Consider the following 26,710-nt stretch of genomic DNA (forward strand, 5'->3'; position numbering starts at 1 on the left):
AAAGTAAATTATCATTGTGTTTTGGAAATCACAACAGCCAAAAAGATCATTAACCAGAGAGTGTGGGGGGGTTAAAAATAGAGATGTGTCTGTGCCTTGATGCGAGACTTATTCACCCCTAAGCTATTTAAGACTGCAAAATATTTGTAGGACAGTATCTTGGAAACACAATGACATGGAAATCTAGGAGATTCAGACTCACACTGGCAGCATTTGGGGTGGGAACAACTTCCTCCTAGGATGCACCAACTGACATCGTGTCTTTGCTATGAACCTTGCATAGCAAACAGCAAACAATGATTCAGCAATGGTTCAGAAATGGCCCATGAAGCCATTTCCAACAGGAATCTTTCTCATGGTCTGCATTTTTGCTTGGACCAAGCAAACTGGTGCCATGACTTTCCTCTTCGACACATTAAGACATTGGGTTTGGGATTTTTTTTTCCTTTGATCAAATCCAGGCTGAGAAATGGTTTTATGCTTATGGTTTTGGGGCAGAAGCATGCCAAGAACAGGTTAAATGCATGTCATGGACATAGTGTCATACCAACACAGAATTCAGCTTTGTCCTTGCACAAATAAAATATTTGGTTTTCTATCTTTCATCAAACCTGGTCATTGTGAGTCATATCAAGGCATGTTCAGGTATTCTTTGATCACTTCCAGATCCCTGCTTTCCCTTCTGGAAAAAAAAAGTTTCTTTTTGTTTCCCTCTCTATTCCAGTAAATCCTTTCTAGCACAGTCCTGCCTCAAATTTGCTATTGATAAAAGCAAACCTTTTTTTTTTGCATCCCAAATATGAAAAAACTTTCAGGAAAAGTAACTGCAACTGCAGTGCAAGTGTTTTTCTGGAAGGCATCTCATACCTAATGAGCTCATAGGTACTATTTTGTCTTTAATAACTGACAATCCCACAATTCCCACCTTCTAACTAAATTTCCTGACTTGGAGCATTAATATTTTCTATCAAGGAAAGGAGGATTGGTGTGAAACCTTGAGCTTTGCCTTCTCAAACCACAGTTAAATGGGAGAGGGAGAAAAAAAAATTGCAATTAGCAAGTGAGGTTTTGAGGCCAGCTTTGCTTGGACAGGTGCCCTCAGGGCAATGAAAACGTGACAGCCGCAGTGGAGCCAAAATCTTCCTTTGTGCCCTTGGAGATGGATTTCAGGTGGGATTCACTCGTCTCCAAGTGGGTCTCTAAAGCAGCTCAAACACCAGATCTCCCTGGGACATTTTTAGGAAGGTGTCTGTACACTCAGAGCAAAAGGAGGGTTGGGAACAGAACCTGTCCCACAGGAGAAACTCTTGGATATTTAAGTTTATTTCAAATAAGTCTTCAAAGAAAAAGGAAAAAAAAAAAATACAAACCAAAATAAAACAGATTTAGTATATATTTGCTTTTTTAAAAAAATGATTCCATGAAAGAATTTTATAGATATCTGAGTAGTAATACAGATTTTTATATACAAAATTCCATTTCAAACGATTTACTGTACAAAAGAAAGTATAGGCAACTGTTACTATTCCATGATTTCAGCAAATAATGAAAAATTCGGATAAGTATGTGTTCAGGATATAGTTCCACCATTTACAGGAATGTCAGTATTAAGCTGGGAACACTTTCAGGTCAGTATTTACAGATTAAATCCCCTTCGAGGACAATCCCTAAGATTTCTCTTCAGAATAGGTAGTTTGGCTTTCTCCTGTATCTTTTGGGCTACCAAGGAATGAGAGGAAGAACAGGTTTTCAACAAAATGTGTGGACAGAATTCTGCTTGATTTCTCCCCACTCCCAGTCCTATTGCAGTCAGTGGGCCTGATCTGGTAAACATTTACTACCAGGCATTACATTTATGTGGGAATAAATCAGGCAGGATTTTGCCCTACAGCAACACTCTATCATAAGTTACAAATTTTAAAAATAGTGACATTCCTGCAAGTCAAAATACAACAGAAACAAGAGTTAACAAAATATAAGCCCTTTATTAATAAAAATCTTTGGTTGGATCAATATTTTAAATAAGCTTCAAGAATATTTGGTTAATACCATTTTCTTTCTTCCACATAATTTCTCTTCTGGTACTTTCTTTGGACAGACTACAGAAAAATATCAAGTTTGTCACATACATTACAACAAATAAATATATCAAAATCTATATATGGCATTCTTTTTAGAGTTCTAGCATTAATCTTTAAATTAGTTTGGCAAAGGAAAAATTAAAGAAAAAAAGAAATAACTAACTTCTCTTGAAAAAAGTTTGGTTTTGTAACAAACCATACAGTAGCTAGACTTTAAAGAAATCTTTCGTTTTTAGTTTCTTTTTCAATTTTATAACGCAAGTGCCATGGAAAAGACAAAGCAATAAAAAAAATTAGGTTAATTGCACCAATATTATTTGGAAGTGCAGTTTATTGGTCGACAAAGCAAAACTAAAACATATTATGCTTGAAAAGAGCTGTACTGATGGGATTTAACTAGTGTCATGGTAAGTAAGGATTTCAGACTTATACTTTAGGGAAAAGCTCCTTGTACAAAAGAATAAGGTATTTTAAGACAGAAGTCCTGTAACTAATCCTATAACTGAAGGTCTGGTCCTGTAGCCCCAGTGCAGGAAAAACTTCCACTGAAGACAGTAAGTGGGATACATTTGGGATTTACTCCTCTGGCAAAGACTCTGGGAAGTACCAGCCAACAGCAGAAAGTCAGTGGGAAAAGCTGGCTGTGAAACACGGGTGCAAGCACTTCCTTCTGCTCCACAGGGCTACAGGGAAAAGCCAGGCTGGGAACAGGGGTGTGCTGAAACAACAGGGGAAAGGGAACTCGGCAACAGCAGTGTCTGAGTGCTTGGCAGGGCAGTGAGAGTCACTGGAGTTCTCCGTGTGCTCATTAACTCAGGGCATTTAACAAAATGCTCCATGACCGTGGACCTGCTGGGAGGATCTCTGGAATTGTGCTGCTGCTGCTTTTGCTGCCAAGAAAGCACTTCTCAGATCCCCTGCGCTGATGTTTCTGGACACAGTGGTGCCCCAGGGATGGTCTGGGGAACAGAGCAGGCTGGCACAAGTGCCCCTCACACCTGTGGGACTCCAAAGCTCACATTCACAGAGCTAAACCCAGCCTTGTGAAGCAAGTCAGTCCGGTAGGCTTTATGGAATACTAGGGAATACTGATTTTGCATATAATTTAGACAATTACCTCATGGACCTTTGAAAATGGGTTTCCAAAAATAGTTCAAGTTAGCATTATTATTACTATTATTGTTATTATTATTATTACTTCAAATTTACCTTTATTTCATTGGCTAATTGATAGGCTAAGATCAGATTCTCAGAGAATGTCTCTAGCAATATTGTCCTAAGTACTTGCATTTCTTAATGCACGCCAACATCAATAGTGTTAACTAAGGATGAAATATAAAAACTCCCTGCATTACTGCTTGTGCAAAAGGAAAAAAAAAAAACCAAAAAAAAAAATCCAACATTGTCAGAAATAGAATATGGTCCTCCATATTTGCAAGAAGGGCATTTCTCACAAAGATGGGAGTGAAATGGCAGCACATCCTTCAACATGCACCGGGGTGTCCATTACCGGAGTCCTGCCCTTGGCGCCATGGCTTTTGTCTCTGGAATGCCCCGACAGACTCAGCTCCCGTCTCTCCTAAACGTCCAGAGGATAGGAATGACAGGAGGACAAGCTCCCACTGCAGCTCCTGGAGAGCCTGGGGCTGTGGTTGTTACAGTTTTCCCCTTTTTTCTTGTCCTTGTCATTCCAGGTTTCCAGCATCTGCAGCTTCCCTTGCTCTTCCCTCATGAAGACCTCCACCATGAGAACTTTCTCCTTGTGAATCTGCTGACTAATGTCCTTGGGAATGTCTGGGATAATCCAGTCAACAAATTCACTCATGAACATGACCAGGTTCTGAAAATGAAGTTGTGAGAAAGTGTCAGTGGGGTCAAATGAAAGGGTGGCTGTAGGTAAAGGAAAGGGGCTGATTTTTGGCTGATTTCCTTAGGAAGGAAAAATGAAGAGAGAACAATATTTGAGTTGGACTACTGGACCAAATTCCCCTCAACTTCTGTGTCCATGCTAGAAGTAGAGAAATACATGAGGCATAGACCTCTTTGATTTATGTACCAATCCTGACATTGAAGCCACTTAGAAATCCAAAGGAATTTGCAAGTGGTGAATGGCTCATGAGATTTACATCAGGAAGGCAGAAGCAAATACAAGAGGTTAAATGGTAACACTTGGTAAAATACATTCTAATTACATTTTTCTGATTGAAAAACCTTGATTCAAGGAAAGGGATGTCTTTCCCAAAAAGATAATTTTTCACCAAAAAACTCTATAAAAGTTTCAAAACAAGGTATTCAGATAAGGCAGACTTAAGCCATTTGTGTCACAATAAGTAGCATCACTTGTGATTAAATAATGTCTTTTAAGGACAAATTACAAGATTTCAGCTTCTTATTCAGATGCAAATTAAACTTTAACTTAGAAAATTTTGAAAATCTCATTTCTTGGCTAGCTCTAAAAATGATTTTGGATTCAATTTACGCTGCTTCAGTGAAATTGCTGATGCCCTATGGGAGAAATTGGTGGGACCTAATTAGTATCAGCCTTGTGCTTTGCTGGTCTCTAAGGTCATTAAATTGTTCTGCATCAAACCAGTTCATGGAATCCCTGAGGATTAATTTTTCCACTGAGGATATAACAATGCCTGAGTGAGTGGGACAAAGAGGGTGATGAAGATGGGCAAATTTCTTTGGCTCTTTCATAAAACAGCTGAGAAAGAAGATATTTCTTTGGCCCAATAACTTATTTCCAAGTGCCTGCAGTGTCACCTACCTGGAAAACTATCACAAATGCCAATCTTGCTGCTAGGACAGCCCAGAAATCCTTTGAAATGTCATATTTGTTTTCAGACCAGGGGGGTTCTCTATAATCTTTGTACCTGCGAAACAAGACTCAGTAAGTCAGGGATGCAATTCAGAAATGTTTGCACAGTGAGGTGTTATTAACAGTCAAACAATAAATGGAACCGTCTAAAAGAATGTTCACTGTATTAACCTCTCAGAAACAAGACACAGCTGAAACTCTCCCATAGCCTTCATGTTAGCCTCAAAATTAAAGTTAATACATCTTAATACTCTCTGATTACTATAAATAATAAAAATTTTGAATAAGACAGAGTAAACTACACAGCTCAGGTGATTTATTTTAAGACAGGTAAAAAGGCAACATATATTTTTCAAACTAATTTTAAAGACAAAAATACTGATCTCAGATTCATAGGACTGATTAGCAGAAGGTTGAAACTAAATTTTGCCACGTGGAGAGAATTTTTCCTTAGCTATGGCTTACGGAAAATCTATGTGTTGATAAACAGGACCAAGAAAAATACATTAAATTCAAACCCACAGCATCCTGTCAATATTTTGAAAGAATTAGTGCTCTGCATTTTCAAATGATTTTCAAATCCTTGCAATACGGATGGGATTAGAAGAAGACAGACGCTGGGAGTGGAAAGCAAATAAATCTGGCATTTTGCTTTTGGACCACGATGCCAACACCTCCATTCTGTGCTGAAACATATTTGCCAACCTTGCTTAACCTCTGCCCAGAGAGCACTAGGAGGAATCAAGGAGAAAGTAAAAGCAAGCAAAGCTACTACAAATGCAGTTTAGGTTAGTTTTGCTTTCATCTCTGAGTGAATTTTCTGTTTAGAGATCATTTCACCATATTTACTTGCACTCTTCAAATGCATAAAGAATATAATATAAAAAAATATAATTCAAAGGCAAAGAAATTTTTACTTGATCAATTTCTGTGATTTTTTTTTTAGTATGTGTGTATCAAAGTCATCTTTGCGTCTCCCCTGGAACATCTCTTCCTTCCTTGCTCTTTTCTCCCTTTTCCTCCCTCCTTTGACCCCCTTTCAGCTTTGGTGGTCCGAGTAATTTCACTGTCAGATTTGGATTTGGCCCCCAGTTCTAAGAATTCATAAGCTGAAATAGGTAACCATAATTTTCCTTTAAACATGAAAATGATAGGTAGAAATTGTCAAAGATACAGAAATTTCTCCTGTGTGATGACACTTTAAGTAAGTCCTAAGTTCCAAAGGAGATAAGGATGCTATTGCTTTCATCAGGAACTGGAAACTGGACCAAAAGAAAGGTCATGATCTTTTTATCATGACATGACATCAGAGTGACATCATTTTCTTCGCTTAAAGCATCACTGTACTATTTATCATTATTTGTCATCTTTCCTGAAAAAGGGAATCCATAATAATAAAAAAATCTTTGCATGGACAAGCACTGAATTTAACTAACACTAATCTCCATTTCCCAAAATAAGCAGTAAATCATATTCAGGTCTGTGATTACTTAATATGTAAGCAAGATGTTCAAGGCAATGGATCCATCTGATAGAAAAGGCTAGTAAGGTGCTAAAAAAGGTATTGAAAATAGAAGGAACCTGCCCCAGGAATGTAAGAATTTGCCACACTCTTAGCCAGCTGTGAAAACACTTCACATTAGCGATCATTCAAGAGAGTACCTGCATATCTGAACCTCGTAGCCAAGATCCAGGGGGTCGTTGGGAGCTGTTCCTGCTTGGAAATCGCTGACATTAAAAGAGGATAGTGTATGGTTGACGAAGCCATGCATGGTGCCATTCTCACTGTACATGTACAGGTACACGAGGCGTGGAATGAAGTCGGATGTGAATGAGATCACAAATGCCTGAGCCACAAGAGTAAAGAGTGAGCGCACTACCCAGGCAGAGCTTAACTTCATCACACCCTCAACCATGACTCGCCCAAACAGCTCATGTAACTCAGGGAGCCTGAGGGCCCTGAAAGTGGAGCATTCACTGCACCAGCAAGGGATTGTTCACTGCCCATTCTCCCAAGGTGTAGCATATTCCCTGGAGTAGTGCCACACCAGCTGAGGTGTCTGCGTGTGTGACAACCTGAGCCCCCCAAAAATGGAGCAGCTGTACCCCCCAGCAACAGGGGAGAGCTACCACAGCTCTGCTTCCCTGTGTCTCCATCACAGCTTCTCCCTGGTGCCTTGCACAAGGTCCAATTGATTGATTTCCAGCTGCTTTTCCGTCCTGCAAAAAACCCATGGTGATTTGACTCTTCAAAGTCTCATTGCATTGCAAAAGGACATTAACTGCATGTGCCTCTTAAATTCATCAGGATAAAAGGATGAGGAAACTGAGCCCAGTTTTATTTTTATGGTCACAAAAGTTGCATTTCATCCAGTTATTTAAAATTTTCTGAAAAGATCGTGGAGGAAAGGCACAACAGCCAATTGGGCTGAGTTCCTCATGACTTTAGCCTTCCTCATTTATCATCATTATGAAACATTGCCACTGGCATAAATCTCGTGTACATGAGGAACAAACACAGTACAAAGTGTTTTACTTATTTTATAGTAAAAAGGAGCAATATGTTGATCAAAGAGTGAAAAATAACACTGGATATTGACAAGGAGAGACTACACAGAACAAAAGAGAAAAACAGAGAAATTATTTCCAATGGAAAAGAGGAGAAATGGGAAAGACAAACTAAGGCAGCAAACCAAAAGAATGGGTTTGCCATAGCACAACAGAACCCTGGAAACTCCAAGGGAGTCCATGGCCATGTGGCCATAAGCCCTACAGAGCCCCTGCATTGCTGCACTGCAAAGATGTTGAATTTCAGCTGGTCTTTGTTTTCATCTTTCACCAGCTGGGGTGCAAGGAGGATGATCACTGTGGATGTCTATTCATATGGAATAGTGCAGAAGTACATGCATTAATATATTAAGGCCCGCTGAATTTTTGTGAAATGTTGAAATAAACTTTTTTTTTCAAGATTTTCCAAGCTCTCTGAGTGGGGGCAATGCAGCTCAAGGGCAGATTTTCAATGGAGGGATTCTGCACTCTGAGGAGCTGAACTCACCCAAAATACAGTGAAATTAAAAAATACGTCTCATCCTACTGATAGTATTTCAAAAGAGTAAAAGTAAGCAGCTGTGGCCATATTTGTTTGAAGGATAGAACTGTTTTATGAAAACATTCTGGAAAAAACCAGCAGTGACTACTTACTATTTTATATTCTTGCTACTGCTATCACAGCTTGAAAATAAACACAGCAACTCATCCTCAAACATTTCCAAAAATTTCTCAGTCATATGCTTTCACTTGATTTAAGGGATTTTATGCTGAAATAAAACTAATGGAGCAGAATGGAAAAGCCAGCCTATTGAATTCAAATTTAATTCATGCTGATTTACTTACGTTTATGATTACAGCAAGCTTTCCAATACCTCTGAGGATATTATACCAAATTCCTAAGGAAGGAGACAAACATGTAAACGCTGCTCTAGTCCTTAAAATTAGATAAATTACATCTTCAGTTAATAGAGTTAGGAGCATGTATAATTGTGCTGAGCTATTCATATTTTAAATAGAAAAAGAACAAATTGCAAAAAATTAATTTAATGGCTTGTAAGAAAAAGGAGCCCAACTTTTGGTGTTTTGGCACCTATTTTTAGGTTTTAAAGAATGGGATTGAAGTGCAACGAATTGCAATTAAGAAATCCTCAGAAACAAATAAAAAAAATAATCAAACCCCCACCACAATCAAAAAATCAGTATCACCCTCCCAATCATCTCCACCAGCAACCTGAACATGCAGCATCAAATCAGGGAGCCACAAAACACCCCTGAAGCAAATTATGATGAAATACATGATGTGTTCTTCAAGTCTAGGATGATCCTAGGGCACAAGGATGAGCCCAAGAAAAAACTCTGCCTGTACTGCAGTAGAATGAATGTAGAGTTTAGTAACAGATAAACTTCTCTACTCTTGCTGCTTGGCTCTGTAACAAGGACAATTATTTTACTTCTACTTTTATTTTTATGAGCTTTGAAGTCATTTGGGAGAAGCAGCTCCTTCATTACAAGCACCCACGGGTGTGAGCCCCCCTGTAAGGGCAGGACGGACTCTTGTCCTCACACGGCCACAGAGCCCAGTTCCAGCCCCATCCACTGCAGTTTTCACCCTTCTGACGTTCCTGCTGAGTAGGGACAAAGGGATACATTTATCCACAGACTTTTGAGCCTCCTCTCATTCCTAAGGGTGTTTCTGAGGCTGGTGTAGAGTTATTAAATGTGGAAATTTTTGCTCCTGCACGAAAACTGCATTGCCAGGAAGGGCTGCTGAAGTCAGAACTGTGTGAGTTGCTATTGCATTGATCATTTTGATTTAAAAAGTGATAATATTTACTTAATGAAATATTCATCTGAATTTAAAGCTTTGGTCTTCCTATTTTAAAGGTAAAGCCTCAATAAACTATGACAATTCACAGGTAAGCCACAGCTGAATGCTTTGACTTTTCCTATAAATATCTCCCTGTTATTGAAACTAGCTCAGCATAATAATATCCTGCCATCAATCCAGGAATAAACAAACAGGGATAAAATAACAATATCCACTTACCTATATCCTTTGCTCTCACTGCTACCGGTCTCCTCAGCTCAGTAACAAATTTTTTGGCATCCAGACGGATTTCAATGATGTTGTTCAATAAAGCAAACAAAGGTGCCAGAGGGAAGGACGCAACAAACAAAGTTACAAACCCAAACTGGATAACTGGAAAGAAAAAGAAAACATTTTGGTGCCTGTTTTCAGTATTTACCAAATGCACCCATCACCACATCAGTGCCAGCCCCTAAATTCTGACAAGGTGACAAGTTCTGGGAGACTCAATCCCATTTTCTGTGTCAGGCACAGTTTGAATGATGGCTGCTCCATTTGGCCATGGGAGGGCCAGTTGTCACCTTGTAAAAGGCAAGGCAGTAGTAACCAGAAGGATGGGGAAGCTCCTAAAACAATTTTTCTGTGGGCAAAGCTGGAACAGGGGTGAACAGGAGTGGGACTATAGCAGTGACCGTGTTGGCTCTACCTAAACTTGCCATGTTCCATCTGGCAGGTTTTTGGCCTTCACCAATCCCACTGGAAGGTTTGCAAACGACATGGCTGATTCCTGCCTCTGCCAGGAATAACTTGCTTCCTATAACATGGGATCATATTTTCTTTTTGCATGGATATCATGCTCATCCTGGTACTGCCCATCTTTCTCCTGTTACTTCCAAATGCTGATCTCAGTAACTGCATCTTTTCTTATTTTTAGGAACTGGCAGCATGGCCTTGCAGTTTGTACCACTGAACTGCCATCTGCTTCAAGTACTCTGAACATCAAGGTCACCAGATATTCTAATTTGTCTCATTCAACATAAGATACTACTTGAAAAACAAATTCTATATCTGTCAAGTACAACCATGTCTACAGACTTGCTTTCCTCTCAGAAGATTTAGTTCAGCTATCAGATAAAAGACTCTGGTGTGGAAATTATCAAATCTGAACTAACTTCTAACTAACTAATTTCTAGTGTAGGGTTCAGCTGATGGTAAAATATGCCTCACAATCTCGAGTAGATGCCACTTAATAATTTGCATTTGAAACTTGACAGTGATGTGTTATGTGGTTAGAAAGAAAATATCTAAAATATCATTCTAAAGTAGGGCCTTACAAACAGCAGAGAGCACAATTCAGCCCTCCAGCAGCCAGGGTTGGCTGAAACATGCTCCAATCAAAGCCTGCACATGTTAATAATTCAGTTATCTCTTATCCACTGTCTGCTGAATGTACAGTTCGAAAAGCTCAGCTGTCCATCCCAATAAGTCACAATAATTACAGTTTAAAATGCCTTCTTTCCACCTCACTCACTCATTTCCATGTACTCAGGGGTGAGTCCAGCAAAGGGCTCCAGGTTATAGTCCACTTCATAGCGCTGCTTTTTCTTCATGTGCTCTTCATGGTCCAGAGAACGACGACGCTTCAATTTCAAGTATCGTATAAACTTCTTCATTTTTCTGAGGGAAATGGGTACAATTTGCTGAGCACTCCATTCTGCTCACTCAGTGCTCATTTCTCAGTTATTTTACTTACCAGGCACAATTATTAAAAAAAAGAAAGCACAGAAGTTGCTACTTACGGGATGCCAATCTCAAACAAATTGTTCTGGATCAGCTGCTTGCCCAACATGATAATACTGAGCTGGATACACAACTCCATTAGGCAACCTCCTGGGGCACACTGGGGTGGACAGAGGAGAGGTCAGTCAGAACACTCTCCTCCACCCCATCCATCCAACACAATCCCAGACAGGACAGAAATTCAATTACCTCTTCCATTCGGAAGGAATGGAAAATGTAGACGTAATCACCTGGACGTCCAACAAATCTAGGGCACAATGGTTAGAGTTAAAAACATCAGGTGGATTTTATACTTTCAATATGAGATTTCTGAAGTAATTTATGTCATACTCCATGCCTCTGAGTGGGACCACCTAATGTTTAGTCCTGAAAAGACCTCCAATAAGCTGAAACCCTGAACAGTCCTTTCATCACTCACCGGCCTTTGAAGAAAGCCACGTAGAAAATGGGGGTGTAGGCATTGACAAATTTCAGCAGGAAAGCCTTGAAAATCAGCCGCTCCTCAAAGTTCTTGTCAGTCTTTGGTACCTCTGGAACCAATGGGACATGGATGAGAAATATTAAGGAATTATTCTACCTGGAAACATTTCAAGATCTTATAAATGTGGGTTTTAGAGAACATCAGCCACCTTTTAAACAAAGGGATTTATACATATATATATATATACATATATATGTATGTAAAAGCAGTACGGCTACACTGAGGTCAGAGGTAAATCTGCTGAGGATCCCAGCAGTCAGACACATTACAACAGTAATTCCAGTTTCATTCCACACCTGCCTGACCTTCATGACAATCATTTGTAGATGGGCAAAAATTTAAGATTCAAAAGATTTCTGGACCTTTCGTTACTGAAAATTTTTTGGAAATAATAAAAAAAAAATTCCAGAGTGGACTTTTAGCCACAAATTTGACTGCCCTTGGCTTTGCTCATTAGCCCCAGTGATCTGTGTGCTCTGATTTAACCCCCTTGCAGTGAGCTGAGGGCTCCAACGCACCAATCTGCGTGAGCCACCTGGCGATGCAGCCGTACACCTCGTCCAGGATGATGATGACCACCAAGTTGATGATGACGGCGGTGGCGGTGACGGTGACACGGACGCTCGAGCGCCCTGAGGGTGTGGAGCTGATGGCCAGAGCAGCGGCTGTGGAGATCCTGTAGATGATCACTCCAAACACGATGGCAAACGTCAGCCCAACCTGCAAGGAAGAAACGCCCAAAACTTTACCAAAGATTTACTTTTAAATACTTTGTTTGGGATTTAGAAATAACCTTAAAAATGGGACCTCTGGGCCACACCCCAATACTGAATTAAGGCTCTGATGAACTGTGGGAAAGGAGCTTCTTTTGTTACTTGAAAATCACATGAAAAAGAATGACACTATGAGGACACAATCACAGGCAAAATGTGTTTTTTTAAAAGGGACCTAAATGTAAACTCCATGCCTAGCACTATTAAAAAATACTACATATTAATAATAAATAAATTCTAAAATACTATATATTACTAATGGATATAAATAATAATTGTAATTAATAGAAATCCTAATATTAAAAGTATTAGTGGGCTTGCTTTCAGCTCTGATACCAGCACCATATACACATGGTATTTCCTCTGTGATAAACAAAAAAACCCAAATTTGAAATAAATAGGAGTATTTCAGCTTCACTCTACACGCCAGCCTTCAAATCCCTTACTCAGGCTCACCATGCTCTCATAATCACAAACTGAAATTAAATCTGATTAAATCAACACACTTTCTGGCACAGTAAAATCTCTCTTTCAATTTTTCATTGCTTAAATAGAGGAATGATTTTAAAACATGATTCTCAAAAGATACCGATTCTTCAGCCAAGCATATGAGATTTGCTGCATTTCTGTTCTCTAAAAATACAAATATTAAGAAAGCCCCATTCTAAACCAAAATCTCTACCCCTAAAAACCAAACTAATTGACTTAGTCTGGGGAATTTTACCTATGGAAAGGGTTTAAGTTTTTTTTTTATATATCTGTCAATATGTTCCATGACTTGAATTTTTATTATTTCTGTCAACATTTGTTTTAAATGCTGATGCTTTATCAGCAAATGGAAGAAGGCTGTTCTCATCATTATTTTACCTTTTCCTTGAACTAAGTGCTCTGTTTGCAATTCTCCTGTTAGATGGTATAGCTCCAAATTGGACTGATTTATTAAAAATCGTTGCAATTATGATTGCAACTGGCAACGTCATTGCTTTCCTGAAGTTTGATTATAAAAATGATGTTGGTCTGTACTTCCTGACCACTTTCTGAGAGGGCCCTCTGTACTTTTTAAGCCTCGTCCCAACAGTGGTGCGGGAATTTCCATTTCTCTGCCCTCATTTTCCCCTAGGCTATTATAGTATTCTTTTTCCTTTATTGGAAAGAGACAGAAAAGTAGAAATTTAAGCTCTTGAAAAGATTTTAGATCATAAACCAATAAAATGCTTGAATTTTTTCACTGGGAAAAAGCCATTTTGAACCACATCCACCTGATAAAGTTTCTATCACTTCTCTTCCATACAATGACTCAGTAACAAAAATTACAGTTTTTGACAGGTGATGCTTACCATGAAGATGATGCCAACAAAATTGGTTAAATAGGCTGGAAAACGGTCCTTCCACGTCAGCTTCTCTTTATCTGTCTAAAATTATTTTTGGGGAAAAAAAAGGTACATTTAATAAAGAAGGAGAGTGGTTCTGCACATTTGATGAAAACAGAGAGGGGGAAGAAAAAGCTGGCAAAAGCACAACCAGTTGGAAGATGCAGACACAGTATTTGCAATCACAATTCCACACAAGCAAATTGTTTACTTCATATCCTGGTTCAGACTGGTCAAGCACCTGTGCTGGGAGTATAAATAAATCAGATTTTTCTGTGTACTTTTTGAAGGAAACATGCAAATAGGCTGTCATAAGCCATGAAGTAAGGTTTCTCTTGCTGTTAAATATTTTCTTTTGCTTTCCCTAGAAAAATCCCCCTCCTTCCTCTCCCCTTCTACAGTCAATATTTGCAGCTCTGCTGTTGCACAATTGGCTTCAATGAAATACAGATCTAAGTATTAAATTAATTCATGCTATGGAGTAGCTCCAACGTGAACGTTCAGTTGACAGGGAAGACTTAGTTTTGGTGTGTGGTATGACTTGAAATTCCTTCAATCTGAGTGATTTTTAGTTTTACCTGGCTATTCCCATGGTATTCAATGGACTACACTAATAGGAATTATAGAAGCGGGGCTGGAATGAGGTGATCTTTCAGGTCCCTTCCAACCCAAACCATTTTGCTATTTTCTACGTAACAACTCTGTACATTCTCCAAATTCCCTAAATCCAGTCAATCAGCCACTGCCTGAATTTTGGCTACAAAATATTAATTTAGGGGAATGTTGCTCCTCTGGAGTCCTTCACAAACTTGGATGCCTGGAATTGTTTCAAAACACCAGAAAATCAACAGCAAAAGGAACATTGCAGAAGATGATGCACACATCGTAATGCACATAAAAATATTGCTCGAATTCTATTTTTATGAGAAGCACGTTGTCTCAGGGAAGTGCAAGCAGCTCTTTCAACACATGGCCCATGCTCCCCTGCAAAACATAACATCCAGGATGGGAAATCTAAGATTAGCCATGCAGTGCCATTCCCAACTCATACACCAGTGTCCCAAAAAGTGCTGAAGGAATGAGGGGAGGAAGGGGAAGAAACCCAGAACTAAATGTGAATATTAAACAGAAGTTCAACAGCCAAAACCAAATTGATTTGTCTCTTCCATTATTACTCATAATTTGAGTTTCTTCATAAGTTTGAATAAAAAGAACCAATTTCACCCCAGCCATGACTGTCTTAACTCTTTGTCTCCATTTGTTTGCTGCCTCCTCTGGAAAATATCGGTGCTTCTGATGGCAGTCAAAGGAAACAGAAAAGGGTTGGGCAATATGGCATGACAAAGCACTGCTCCAATAATTCCAATTAATTAATTCCAATAATTAATTCCATATTCTCTACTGACACAGCACTTTAGCACAAGTGAAGGCTCTGTAAGTTTGCTTAAGGCTTTGTGTTTCAGCTTTAAATTAATAAAATATAACAGCAACAGAAGAAAAATGCTTGCCTCAAATCCTAGGGAACATCAGACAATCCTGCAAAGGGTACTCCCTTTTTGATACAGGATTGTGCTCTGCTTTCACTTTTATGAAGTATAAAGAATGTCCAAATTTTTTTTCCTTTAATTTTTTAATTGGACTTCTCTTGAAAAAGCTATAAGCAATTTTGGTTTAGCTTTAGGTATTTTTTCTTTAACAAGGTTTCCAAGTATTACAACTGTCAAATTTGAACTTTAACACACAAGATCCCAATGAAAGATAACCACCGAGTCTTTCAGAAAAAAACCTCTTTTTCTCACGTTTCCCAAATTAGTAACATCCAAACTGAACACAGCCCAAAAACTTATAAATAGTCTGGTTAAAAAAAAAAAATAAAAATCCTTTCTTAATTGCTCATCTTTCATTCTCCAATATTAGAGGGTCACCATTCATTAATTGTCTGATTAGTCTTCCACATCTAAGACCCTAATTCTGATTATACTCAAAAGTACAGCAAGTTACAGGTTTTTAGCAGAATACAGTGAAGTCTGTAACCAAAATCCATCCAGCCTATCATAGTGCAGCAACCCAAATTGTTTCTCTTCTGAAAGGGATTTAAAAAGGGATTTGATTTGCTTATGGCCCCGAACCACTTATACACAGCATTCGTTAGATTAATGGGAACACACCAGCAGCAGCTCTGTAGCATCTTTTAAGAGGGGCCCAGCAGTGCTCAAGTATAAATTTAGTCTAATTCTCATCTATATGTACTTCCCCTAAAGAGTGTAAATGTTACTGTGGTTGTATTTTCACAGGGTTGTCATAAAATCCCAATTTAGGGAACAGTTCCACGTTGTGGTGCCACAGGCAACAGACACAAGAGAGGAAATTCTGCCAAATTTTATGCTGGAGCTTTTACTTCTCTCATTAAAACCACGGCACACAAATGGCTCACTTCCTCCAGTGAAGGGGGAATAACCTCAGGTAGAATGGGGTCATAAGTGTGCAGGGGAGAAAAGGAGATTTTCCAAAGCTTTCTGCTGCTGACAGGAAAGGAATTCCAGCTCCAGTGACAGGGCAGGGAAGCTGCTTGTAGGGATTGTACCATCCCTTGGCAAGAGGCAGATGCTCCTGGGGTGACTGGCAGCACCTTTCTCACAGTGATGTAAAGAGCGAGTTCGGAGCACGAGTGAGCACTGCCTTGTTCAGTGGGATAAAAGGGGAAACTGTGTTATTTTAAAAGAAAGCTATTGCCAAAGCTGGAATTCAGCATGGAAATCAGAGTTAGTACTGTTCATTAATATTTTTATTTGCAGGGAAAGTCTAGCAAGACAGAAAACTTCTTCTGAGAGGCTTTAGGTACTTTTACTGCACAGAACAAGATAGTTTGCTACAGTTTTCTCAAACATGATTTATTAGCACTAGAGGAGCACCTCTTTGATGAGGCTAAATTAGTTTCCCTGAGCCACACTCCTGAATCTAATTAGGAAAGGCATTTCTAGATTTAATCAGGTCTTGTGCCTGGCAGACCCTGAGCATCTCATGTATGGATGAAGACACCTGGAATTTAAATATGGTGAGCACTGACTATTTTTTACCTATTTCTTAGTCTTGGGTCACTGCCTGCTGTTACAACCTTCTTTTTCATAAGTGAAACAAATGAATATTTTTACCATACCTCTTTATGTTTGTGTTCTTTTCTCAGTGATTTTTCTAAAACTTTCGCTTCATATTCTGCTCTTGGATGATCCTGTGAAAGAAGTCATATTTAATAAAAAAACAACATTACTACAGATGAAGTCTCTGCAGGTTGATTTCCTGATAACTTCTGAGTTTTCTAACTGAATGCCAATTCACTTGGTATGTCATTCATGTCAATTGATAGTTGACTACAATTAAAAAAAACATTAAATCGTGTGTCTACAGGAGCAACTACAGAATGATTTGGACAGCAATGTGCAGTGTTGTGTAGATAAAATTTAATAAATGAGACAAGTAGCACAACCTGCAGACAGCATGGCTCATGATGCTTGGATTTTTGTTACCCCTATTTTTGATAAAAGTTAAATGTCATTAACTAATTTCAGTGATCCTCAGCTCATGAGGGGACTAATTTTCTGCTGTAAGTATGCAAAATACTTGGCTTTAGGATCCCATAAAATTGTCAGTTGGGGTGTTCCCCTAATTCTGTCCTGGACAGCATCCACAGATTCTCCATCTGCATGGCAGGAGAAGGTGCAGGAAACACTTGGAAGTAAGAGACAGCCAAAAGATTGAGAAAGATTCATGGATTCAGAATTCCCGATACTTGCACATTCACAAGAGTCAGAATTCAAAATTATGCATTGGATGGGAAACAGAACGGACTTGAAAAAAGTCTGAACAAGTGGAGAGGGGAAGGGTGTAAAGGCAAAGCAATCAGTGGGAGTTCCAAAGAAAATCTGATGCTCGAAAAAGGAGAAATGGAGATCAAAAGATGGCATTCATCGGTAGATATGGAATAAAAAAGGTAGGAGCGATTTAAAAAAAAAAAAAAATGTTTTCCAAACCTTGACTGCCTCCTTCAGGAAACCAGAAAAAAACCACGAAAAAGAAGAAAAAACAAAAAACAAATAAACAAAAATTTGATTACTGAACTGTTGCAGGTCATATTGTATTTATATATTAAGTTACATAAAACAAACATAGGTACAGTGGATGGTTAGACACTACCAGAGAAAACCCAGTCTACTCATGTTCTATATTAATTAACATTACTGTAAATATTGTGTGAACCAGGCATCCCTAGAAACACCAGAAAATGAGAATCTGTGCTTTACCATTTCACTGAAATTTCATTTTCATTCATTTCATTGAACACTCGAAACCCTGACTGTTCAACATGATTCTAGCTTAAGTTTCCCCCAAATCAGCAACAGGAGGATCTTAAATTCTGTGCTAAACCCATGACCGTATTATTCATCACTGACCACAAAAACATGGAATAAAATATACGGAATTGACAGCTGCTGGTTTGGCTGTGCAGAGCTCTGAAGTCAGACATGAAGCAGACATTGGAAAGATACACTTAATCCTCTCCACTTTCATGGATACTAACAAGTTACCAAAAATAAAGGAGCATATAGTGTCCAGGAAATAAATCCCTATATTCTCCCCCAGTAAATAGGTATGGACCAGCGCAGAAGCTGCTGGAATAGGGCACTTAAATATATTATGGAAGACATAAACATATTAAGGGGAGAGAATTCCCCTTAATATGTACAGGAAGGCTCTGGGGACAAGGGGAGAAATGGCTATGCCAGGCTCAGCGAGCTGCAGGGTGTCAAACCGAGGGAGGGCTGGTGAGGTTTGTGTTTCACGTGAGCAGTTATTTGTTGTGTATCTATTTAGGACATCTAGAGACATGACAAGGGAGGTCATACTTCTTTTAATAACAACAGCAGGGAAAGGCTGGTGGCTGGGACTGTGCTGTGCTCTGGGAAGGTGCCTCCTTTATTTTCTGTAAAGCGGCAAAATTGAAACTAAAAAGGTGGGAAACAGTTTCTAAGCTGACTGAAGATTTTCTCTCCTTTCGTTCTAAAAATTAATTGATTTTGAAGATATTTTTTCATACAGATTTTGCCCTTTTCTCCTTTATGCTCTTTAGCAGATTTAGTATAAACCTGGCCAGGGATATTATTTTTTTTAGCCACTGCAAAAAACTCCACTACCTCCACACCGTGTCCCTCCCTATGCCTCAAGCCTACATGTCTGGCAATGCTTTCTGAGGTATTTTCCAAGTCAGGGCTTGATCCTGCATTGTTAAAGTTAATAGGAATTTTTCAGTGCTTTTTTTACAGCGCTGTAACTTTATCAGCTTCAATGCACTCATTTCTGATTTACAGCAGTGTGTGATGAATGAGGTCCTTGGCTCTTGGCACCCTGACTTCAGCCCAGCAGAAGGTCTGAGCTGTATATTCCATGCCTACACTGCTAGGTGTGACCCCACTACACACTTCCAAAAAAAAAAAGAAAAAAAAAATCACATTTTGTGGCTATACAATTATGTTCCCATGGCAACAGGACTGGACTAGTCATGCCCTTGCTACCAAAACCTCAAATGGTTCATGTGTAGGGATTTTCCTTCCTCCTCTAGGATGGAACCCTCCCAGGAATATAAGGCAAAGTCTGTAAGATCAGGGCAACAGTAGGGTGGAAGGCAAAGATTCAGAACTGAAGGGACAAACCTCCTCCTCTTCAAACCCAGTCAGGTCCCACCTGTAGTTGAGGCGCATCTGTTTTCTCTTCCAGTGCTCCATAAAGGTGGCAGCTGAAACAACAGTTTAACATATAACACAGATTACCACATAACTTCATTTCTGTTTTCTTTTATTCAGCAGTCAGGTCTGTCTGGGAATCACTAATGTGCCAGGAACCAAATGTTTTATCCAGGTGAGCTGAAAAAGAGCCTTTGTTACATCCGCAACTTCATGTAGGAAGATACCTGCAATTTTTAAGAAAGCCAGGCAGCCAAACTTATTTAAATATTTGTATGTGTGACTAATTATATTACTGGTCTTCAACTGCATATTGTTTCATCTGTGAGTGCAAAATAGGAATGATTTCACTTGTACTGATGGCAGAGTTATTCCCTCAAAGATATCAAGATAAAGCATTTTCATATCACTATAATTACATCCACCCTGTGGTCACAATAGTGTGGTTGGCTCTAATCATCACACTCAAACTGTCACTTTTGTGAAAGCTGCATGTGGGCAGGCGTGAAAGAGGAAGCCTTTAAGAGTTTTAATCATTAAAAACCCAGCCATTTTCTTTTTGACAGAGAAGGCTCAAAGAAAAAAACCTTGTTAAAGCAATTCTTGAGTCCCCATGAATGATCCCAGTCTATATCAGTCTATCTGCCCCTGAGACCGAGCAAGTTCTCAGAGGACATATTTAGATGCTGGGAATACACCAGTGTTGTATAATAAATAAGTGATTATGAAAGAGGCAAGTCTACCAAGAAACGGTGTTCCCAGGGGAGCTTCCCACAGTGAGTATTAACAGATGTGCTCAGAAACATTCATGTCCAGAAAAAAACAGAGGCAGGGAGAGGGTAACAAAGTTGAACAGAGAGGAAAAGACACCCTCTTGACTGGAGCCAGGCTGGGGCCATGACATTCATTTGCTTTCCAAGTGAAACTCCCATGTGGAAAAGCTACAGCTGATCCCCTTCACAAGCCACAGGCTTCCTGTGAATCAGGGTGGCCAGAGCTGTGTCTTGAGAGGGTCCCTGTCTCAAGGGCCTGGAATTACCTCTCCTCTCCTCGCTGCTGGCAGTTCTCACGCTGGGTGAGGGCTGCAGCTTCCATTTACAGCCAGAGGTATGGAAAAGGAATGAGATGCTATTGGAAATCCTCCTGTGGCAATGATTTACAGCAGGGCAAAAGGAGAGGACAGTGTCTGGAATGCTGTGTTGTTTTGGGAGCCCTGGGGGAAGGTGCTGGGGAGCTGCATCCCTGCTCCGCCATGAGTACCTGCACTTTCCTATTTCAATCGTATGTGAATTTAACAACACAAATTCAAAACTATGTGGAGAAAGTTCTTAGTTTTCCAGCTGAAAAAGACCTTTTTGAAACGTTTGGATTATATGGTATTGTACCACAATAAAACTTTATGTTGACTCCAAAGAGCTTGAGGAGTTTGACATCCCACTGCAAAACCCTCTCAGATTATGTGCAGGGCCCAGGACCTGGCTTCTGCCAATCTGCCTTACTTTGCACAAGACTGTAAAAAAAATGGTTGAAGAGACCCATAGTTGCTTGCTGTGAAAAGGGAGGCAAACTTTTACTTTTTGGACAAGAGGATAACATGCCAAGATTCATGTAGGGCTCACAATAATGGTAAATGAGGGAGACCAAAGCTGACACTTGACTCTCCTTGTGGTACTTGATAATAAGCCCTCAGTGCTGCATCTAAAACAATGTAATCCCAAAACCAGACCCTGGCCAAAAATTTAAATTAAATTATGTTGAATTATTCTTAAATCAGTTCAGTGAATGGTAATGTACAAACAGTTCCCTCTGTTCTGGAAGAGATAAAAACTCAGAGCATATTATTAGGATGAAATGTAATCTAGAACAGGTTATGTTAATGCACAACGAGGTGTACAGGAAGGCTTGTGCTGCTCTCACTGCTGCTGGGAATATGGGGCCATCAAAGCTCCTCTCCCCCCGAGTCCCATTCCTGGAGCAAGGAGGTTCCCCATCCCTCCCCCTGCAGGGAGGGGAGAAGCCCTCCATAACCATTCCTGAAGACATCCTCACAAAGATTGCATGAAAAGGTTCTTATTTTGACCCAAGCGCTAGAGACATGCCCAGAAAGGAGGAGGGCAGCATCAGGATCAGGAAAAATCCCTCTCCACCATTGTTCCCTCTTCCCATTCTCCTTGCATGATGTCTGCCTGCTGATAAACCTAATTGCATCTCGGAGCACATTCAGGAATCAATGTTGGTTTGTCCTGAAGACACTAAAGGCCATTACACTTCCCCCTGGAGCCCTCCCCTCAACCCCAGAGTATATTAATACATTTCTTCTGTAATGTTCTAAAGTGGAAGCTGGCTCTGCAAAGAGATTTTTTTTTTGGCAAGCTGTGCAATCCCATTAATGAAATTTTGACATACCACACAGCAGTTTTATGACAGATGCTTAACAATTTCATTTGCTATTCGGCTTGAGCAACTTTTTGAATTTTAGCCTCCAGTCCAGAATATAAATTTGGGTGTGACAGTTTCATGGGAAAGGAAAAAAAAAAAAAAAAGAAGAAGGAAAAAAAAAGAAAAAAAAAAGATGTTCTTTGTATCATTAACTGCCTGTGTATAAATATACGGCTTTATCTCCTCTGTTTCTTCCTGTTGTATTTTCAATAATTAAAAGCTTAACATTAAGGCATAGAACTTCTTACCCCAGAGAGCCATGAAGACTGAGAAGAAGACAGTTGCAGGGTTATCAAACAGATGACTCGCACGGGCAGTGGCACAAGCAGAGCTCATCTTCCAGTAACTGCACGTTTTGTCACACAAGGGACACATGGTGATGTTGTTTCTCTGGTCACACATCTCCATACTGCAACAAAACCACAAGAGAAGGGAAAAGCACAGTCAGGATGGCTCCAGCTCTGTGCTGTGGTGATCTCTTCTCCTCTGGACAGCAGCTGTTTCTGTGGGATCATTGGATGCAATCCTACACCACTGCAGGGGCTGAAATCCTCATGTAAGGCTTGTCTCCCTCCCTCCTTCCTTCCTTCCCCAGCTCTATTTCCATTCCAGAGAATAAGAGGAAAAATTAAGAAAGCCATAAGGCTCTATGCTTTTTACTCTAAGATCTTACAGAATAAAATAAATAAAAATAAAATAAAACACTCTTGTTTTGAAACTACAGTGATAGATAAGGTACAAGGGAAGTGCTGAACATCAAGAGACTGGAGTTCAACCAATTTATCTCCTCTGTGCTCCATCTGTGAAATAGCAACACTGACCCTCCTTTTGACTTTCTTCAACTGTTGGAAGCACTACAAAGCAATCTTAATGAACAACAAAAAAATTAAATCTATTTTTTTGGTACACATTATCTGCTTTGTTATTCAGGGCTGGTGCTTGTCATACAATCCATGTAATTTGCATCTCCAGCTGATGATGCATGCAGGGCGAATAATGCAAAATCAGAGGGCTTTAAAAATGTTTTAATACAAAACTTGCTGAAAGATTAAAAGTAGGAGGGCATCCAGATTTTGTTGATGTGATCACGGCAGCTTATTTGAGGGAGGTATATTCTTGATGCATCTCTCTGTCACATAATGCCCTCCTCAGCACTCTCTGCTGGGAAGCACCAAACCCCCTCATTAGCAGAATTTTGCTGGTTTGTTTTAACATAATGATCTGAGTTTGGGAAAAAACCCAACCACCTGAGCAACCAGCCAAGAATTATTTTTAGGACATCAATGCAAACTCCCCAAGTAATATTAACAATGAATGCTAATGAGAGAGAAATGGGTTGTTCTGTGCCTTTGGGAGAGCTCCATGGCTTACTGGAAGCTGAGACCAGGGGAGCCTGTGGAGGTAGATTAATTTTAAGCAGAGCTTCCAAAAGATGAAGCGTGAGGATGGAGAGTTTTAGGAGCACACCATCCTGCTGCAACAGCCAGCTGGAACAGATGGGAACAGGCATTGGGGTGCTGGGATCTGGGTGGCGTAGGACAAGACCCAGGAACAAGAAAGCCCAACTTCAGCTGTGCTTGGCCTAGATATTACTGACAAAACATTTCTAAGGCAAGGCAGCTTTGAGCTTGAAGTGCCCTCCAACAACAGAATTTATTTATTCATCCATTTTACCTGGGTATATTCTCATCCACAGTTGCGCAGCCATACAGGAAAACGATAATCCCTACAATTGAAGCTGGAATAAGCATTTGTGTATAAACTCCCAGCCAGGCAAAATATAGCCCGATCTTCTCTCCAAAGTATTTTCTGAAATACATTTAGAAAAAGAGAAAAAGAAATGAGAGAGAGAGAGAGAAATGTTCCCTATTTCTTAAAATATAACGTGGCTAAAATTATGAATCACATCTGGATTAGGCATGGAGAAAGTAAGATCTGATGACCTGTGGGAATTTTTTTCTTCTCAGAGGACTCTCTTTCTCATGATGCTTGGAGTCCATCCAGAGATACAAGCACCCTAAAAACAAGTTTGTCCCACTGGTCATTTTTTCCCCCCATTGTGTTTCTGCTGTGCAAATTGGTATCTTTGGACCTTCTGTGAGTGAATCCTCTTAAAAAAGGCACTTAATTTTCTTCAGAGAGTCTCAGGTCTTACCATGACAAAACAAAATTAATTAGAAATATATCCCCGCAAGCTTTCACGCTATGTGGGATATATCAACACATTCTAAACTCACAGAAAACTCTTTTTCTCCCAGTGCATTTCCCATTCTCTGGAATCCCCCAGGGGTGACACTGAGGGCAGCATCCCCCTGCGGGCACAGGGCATGAGCATCCCTGCAGAGCTCCATCTCAGCCCCGTGGAGACTCCACACCAAGGCTGAACTCTTACCTCACCAGGTCGATGGGCTGGTATTTATAAAACACTCCGTAGCTGGCCCACTCCTCACACAGGAGCTGGAAAACAGAAAGGCAAGAGAAAGGTGAGAGCTAAAGCACCAGTGGGTTCTCCTTTGGCTGCTGCAGGACCCACAGGCCCACAACAACCACGTTGGGGTTTCAGCCCAAATCATGCCAACACATTCAGCCTGCGTTAAATACTAAAAGTAAACATGTGGTTTGGGGTGCTCCAACAGAGTGATGAATTCCAGCACGTTAAAAGGTTCTTCAGCAGCTGGGCTGATGGATACCTACAGCAGATACAGGGACAGCAGTGCTGATTTTGTGACCCATAGGCCCAGTCACCCTCTGGGGGAAGAACCTTTTTTTCTGACATCCAACTCCACCTCCCCTGACACAACTTAGGCCATTTTGCCATAATTTAGCATCCAGCAAGACGTGCTGGGCTGAGGTGCCTCAAAGACTGCATTTAAAATTTTTTTCAACTTTAAACCACAAGAAGCCAATGATTTCCACTCTTCCTTTTTGTCAGGATGTGGGCCAAGGAAAACAATGATCCCCGTTACTGATTTGCGAAACTGAAAGCCTCACAAAAATAGGTTCCTCTGAGACCTTCAACTTATCTTTTATTTTGTAAAATATTTAAATAGTGCCTCTAAAACCTGACTTTTTTCCCCCTCATTCAATTCAGCCAACGGAGTGAACAAGAAATGAAACTCAATGGGGAACAAAGACCAAAACCAGTATCAGTACAGCAGGGTAACAGGATTAATCTTGTTCCTAGACCAAACAGGATGTTATTCCCTAAACTCAAGACTATTTTATCATGGGAAACTTGACAGATGTCAAACTCCTACATGACTCCAGTGAAATGTAGCAAATAAAAAGGGCAGACCAGAGCCTGGCCACTGCCCATGCCCATTCCTCCTCCTCACACTTGATCACAGAGAAGTCTCACAGCAAACAATGTTCCTATAGCAATTTTGGAATTCTCCTGCCAAACCATTAACAGAGAATTTCCAAGCTGAAGTGCTGTACTTATACAAATAGTTTGGCTCATTAAAAAAAAAAAAAAAAGCAATTTCTCAGCTTTTACAGAAATATAACGTCAAAAATGTAAGTGGGCTGTGGGTTTTCCCTTCTGCAACCCAAATTCATTCATCATTATTAATTTCCTTACAACAGTAAGGGCAGGAACTGAAACTTAACAGCAGACCTCTATTAAACAGCAGCATTCTTGCAAATTTTATTTTTATTCTGCTTTACGTTTCTTTCAACCACATTTTCCAAAGTTTTAAGGCCAACTGCCTATGTCTGGGAAGCAATGATTTGGGATGCTTCAACATCCACATGCAGCACTAGCTAAGCACCTTCCTTTTATATATATATACTTTAAAATTTAATCTTTAAAACTAAATTTATGCTGGAAATTAGATTCCTTCTCTGTGATCTCGGCTGGTCAGACATATCAGGAAAACACTAAGCTAAGGAGATTTTTGCATCAGTGTCGTGTTTTAGTTTTGTGCAACTCAAAACCAGATTTGTGCTTAAAGTACAAATGAATTATCTCATTTATCCTGACATTTATCAGCCTGATATTCAAAGCACAGCTTCAAAGACGTGATTAGAGGAGATTAGCACACTGGACCTAAATATTTACTTCATTTCTAGGCCTCAAATCTTTCATTTTCTTGTTAAATAAAGCACAGACCCGGCCTAGTACTGGATAAGATTCAAGAAAGCTTCAAGAAACCAGAAGAGACATGCCAAAACACACTAAAAGATTATTTGATGGAACTGAAAGTCAAAAACCAAGGTAAACACTTCCAAACATGAAATGAACTTGTGAAATTAGTGAATTTGTGAGGTTTGAGATGTTAATAATGAAGAAGATTATCTGGACACTTTCAGAAAACATGGACTTTCATTCTATTTTTAGTTGAGCTATGTGTTGCTTAATAATGAAAAGACAGATGTGTGGTATTTTTAAAGCAAATCAATAGAGGGAGGGAAATAACATTCACTGCCTTTTGATGAACCATTTGCACCTGAAGGACCAGCACACTGTCAATTTTGGGAACCTGTTTTTATATATAAAGCCTGAAGGTCTTTAAATCTGCCTTTCCTATGACCTGAATGTTCAGAGCATTTCTTCGGAGAAAAAAAAAGAATCACGAAACAAACAAGGAAGGCAAAGTTTCAGGTCTGAAAGCCCAGCATATGCAACACCCACATTTAGTAGCTCCTCCTGAGAGAATTGGTTCTCACCTCTCCACTTCAGTTTTTGTCTGATGCACAGACAAAAGCCACCCTTCTTTAGGGGAGGATCCAGTCACTGAGCTTTGAATTTAAGAAATCAGCATTTCCACAAAGGGTGGAAAATCTGGTTTTTCACTCACACTTGCTTACTATAAAGTACTATTTCCTACTTCCTTAAGAAAAGTACTTCCTTA

At 39.7% G+C, this 26,710-nt stretch overlaps 1 protein-coding gene across 4 annotated transcripts in view; it reads right to left on the minus strand.

Moving 5' to 3' along the window:
- Positions 1 to 1,314: 1,314 nt before the first annotated feature.
- ANO1 (anoctamin 1) overlaps positions 1,315 to 26,710 on the minus strand; it is a 71,110-nt gene continuing 45,714 nt past the window's right edge. For 2 of the 4 annotated variants that reach the window (XM_058861233.1, XM_058861214.1), the window contains 17 exons: positions 24,250 to 24,314; positions 23,532 to 23,666; positions 22,106 to 22,266; positions 19,389 to 19,471; positions 17,712 to 17,723; positions 16,841 to 16,912; positions 13,651 to 13,725; positions 12,059 to 12,260; positions 11,478 to 11,589; positions 11,249 to 11,306; positions 11,059 to 11,159; positions 10,791 to 10,936; positions 9,500 to 9,652; positions 8,296 to 8,348; positions 6,565 to 6,749; positions 4,852 to 4,957; positions 1,315 to 3,921 (listed from right to left, as the gene is read on the minus strand). In XM_058861233.1, the coding sequence (XP_058717216.1) occupies positions 3,661 to 3,921; positions 4,852 to 4,957; positions 6,565 to 6,749; positions 8,296 to 8,348; positions 9,500 to 9,652; positions 10,791 to 10,936; positions 11,059 to 11,159; positions 11,249 to 11,306; positions 11,478 to 11,589; positions 12,059 to 12,260; positions 13,651 to 13,725; positions 16,841 to 16,912; positions 17,712 to 17,723; positions 19,389 to 19,471; positions 22,106 to 22,266; positions 23,532 to 23,666; positions 24,250 to 24,314 (1,980 nt within the window). In that variant the 3' untranslated portion in view covers positions 1,315 to 3,660. The remainder of the gene's footprint in view (positions 3,922 to 4,851; positions 4,958 to 6,564; positions 6,750 to 8,295; positions 8,349 to 9,499; positions 9,653 to 10,790; positions 10,937 to 11,058; positions 11,160 to 11,248; positions 11,307 to 11,477; positions 11,590 to 12,058; positions 12,261 to 13,650; positions 13,726 to 16,840; positions 16,913 to 17,711; positions 17,724 to 19,388; positions 19,472 to 22,105; positions 22,267 to 23,531; positions 23,667 to 24,249; positions 24,315 to 26,710) is intronic. The other 2 variants (XM_058861242.1, XM_058861223.1) reach the window with 1 other exon arrangement.

This window comes from Poecile atricapillus, chromosome 1, assembly GCF_030490865.1.
Source record: "Poecile atricapillus isolate bPoeAtr1 chromosome 1, bPoeAtr1.hap1, whole genome shotgun sequence".
NCBI lineage: Eukaryota > Metazoa > Chordata > Aves > Passeriformes > Paridae > Poecile > Poecile atricapillus.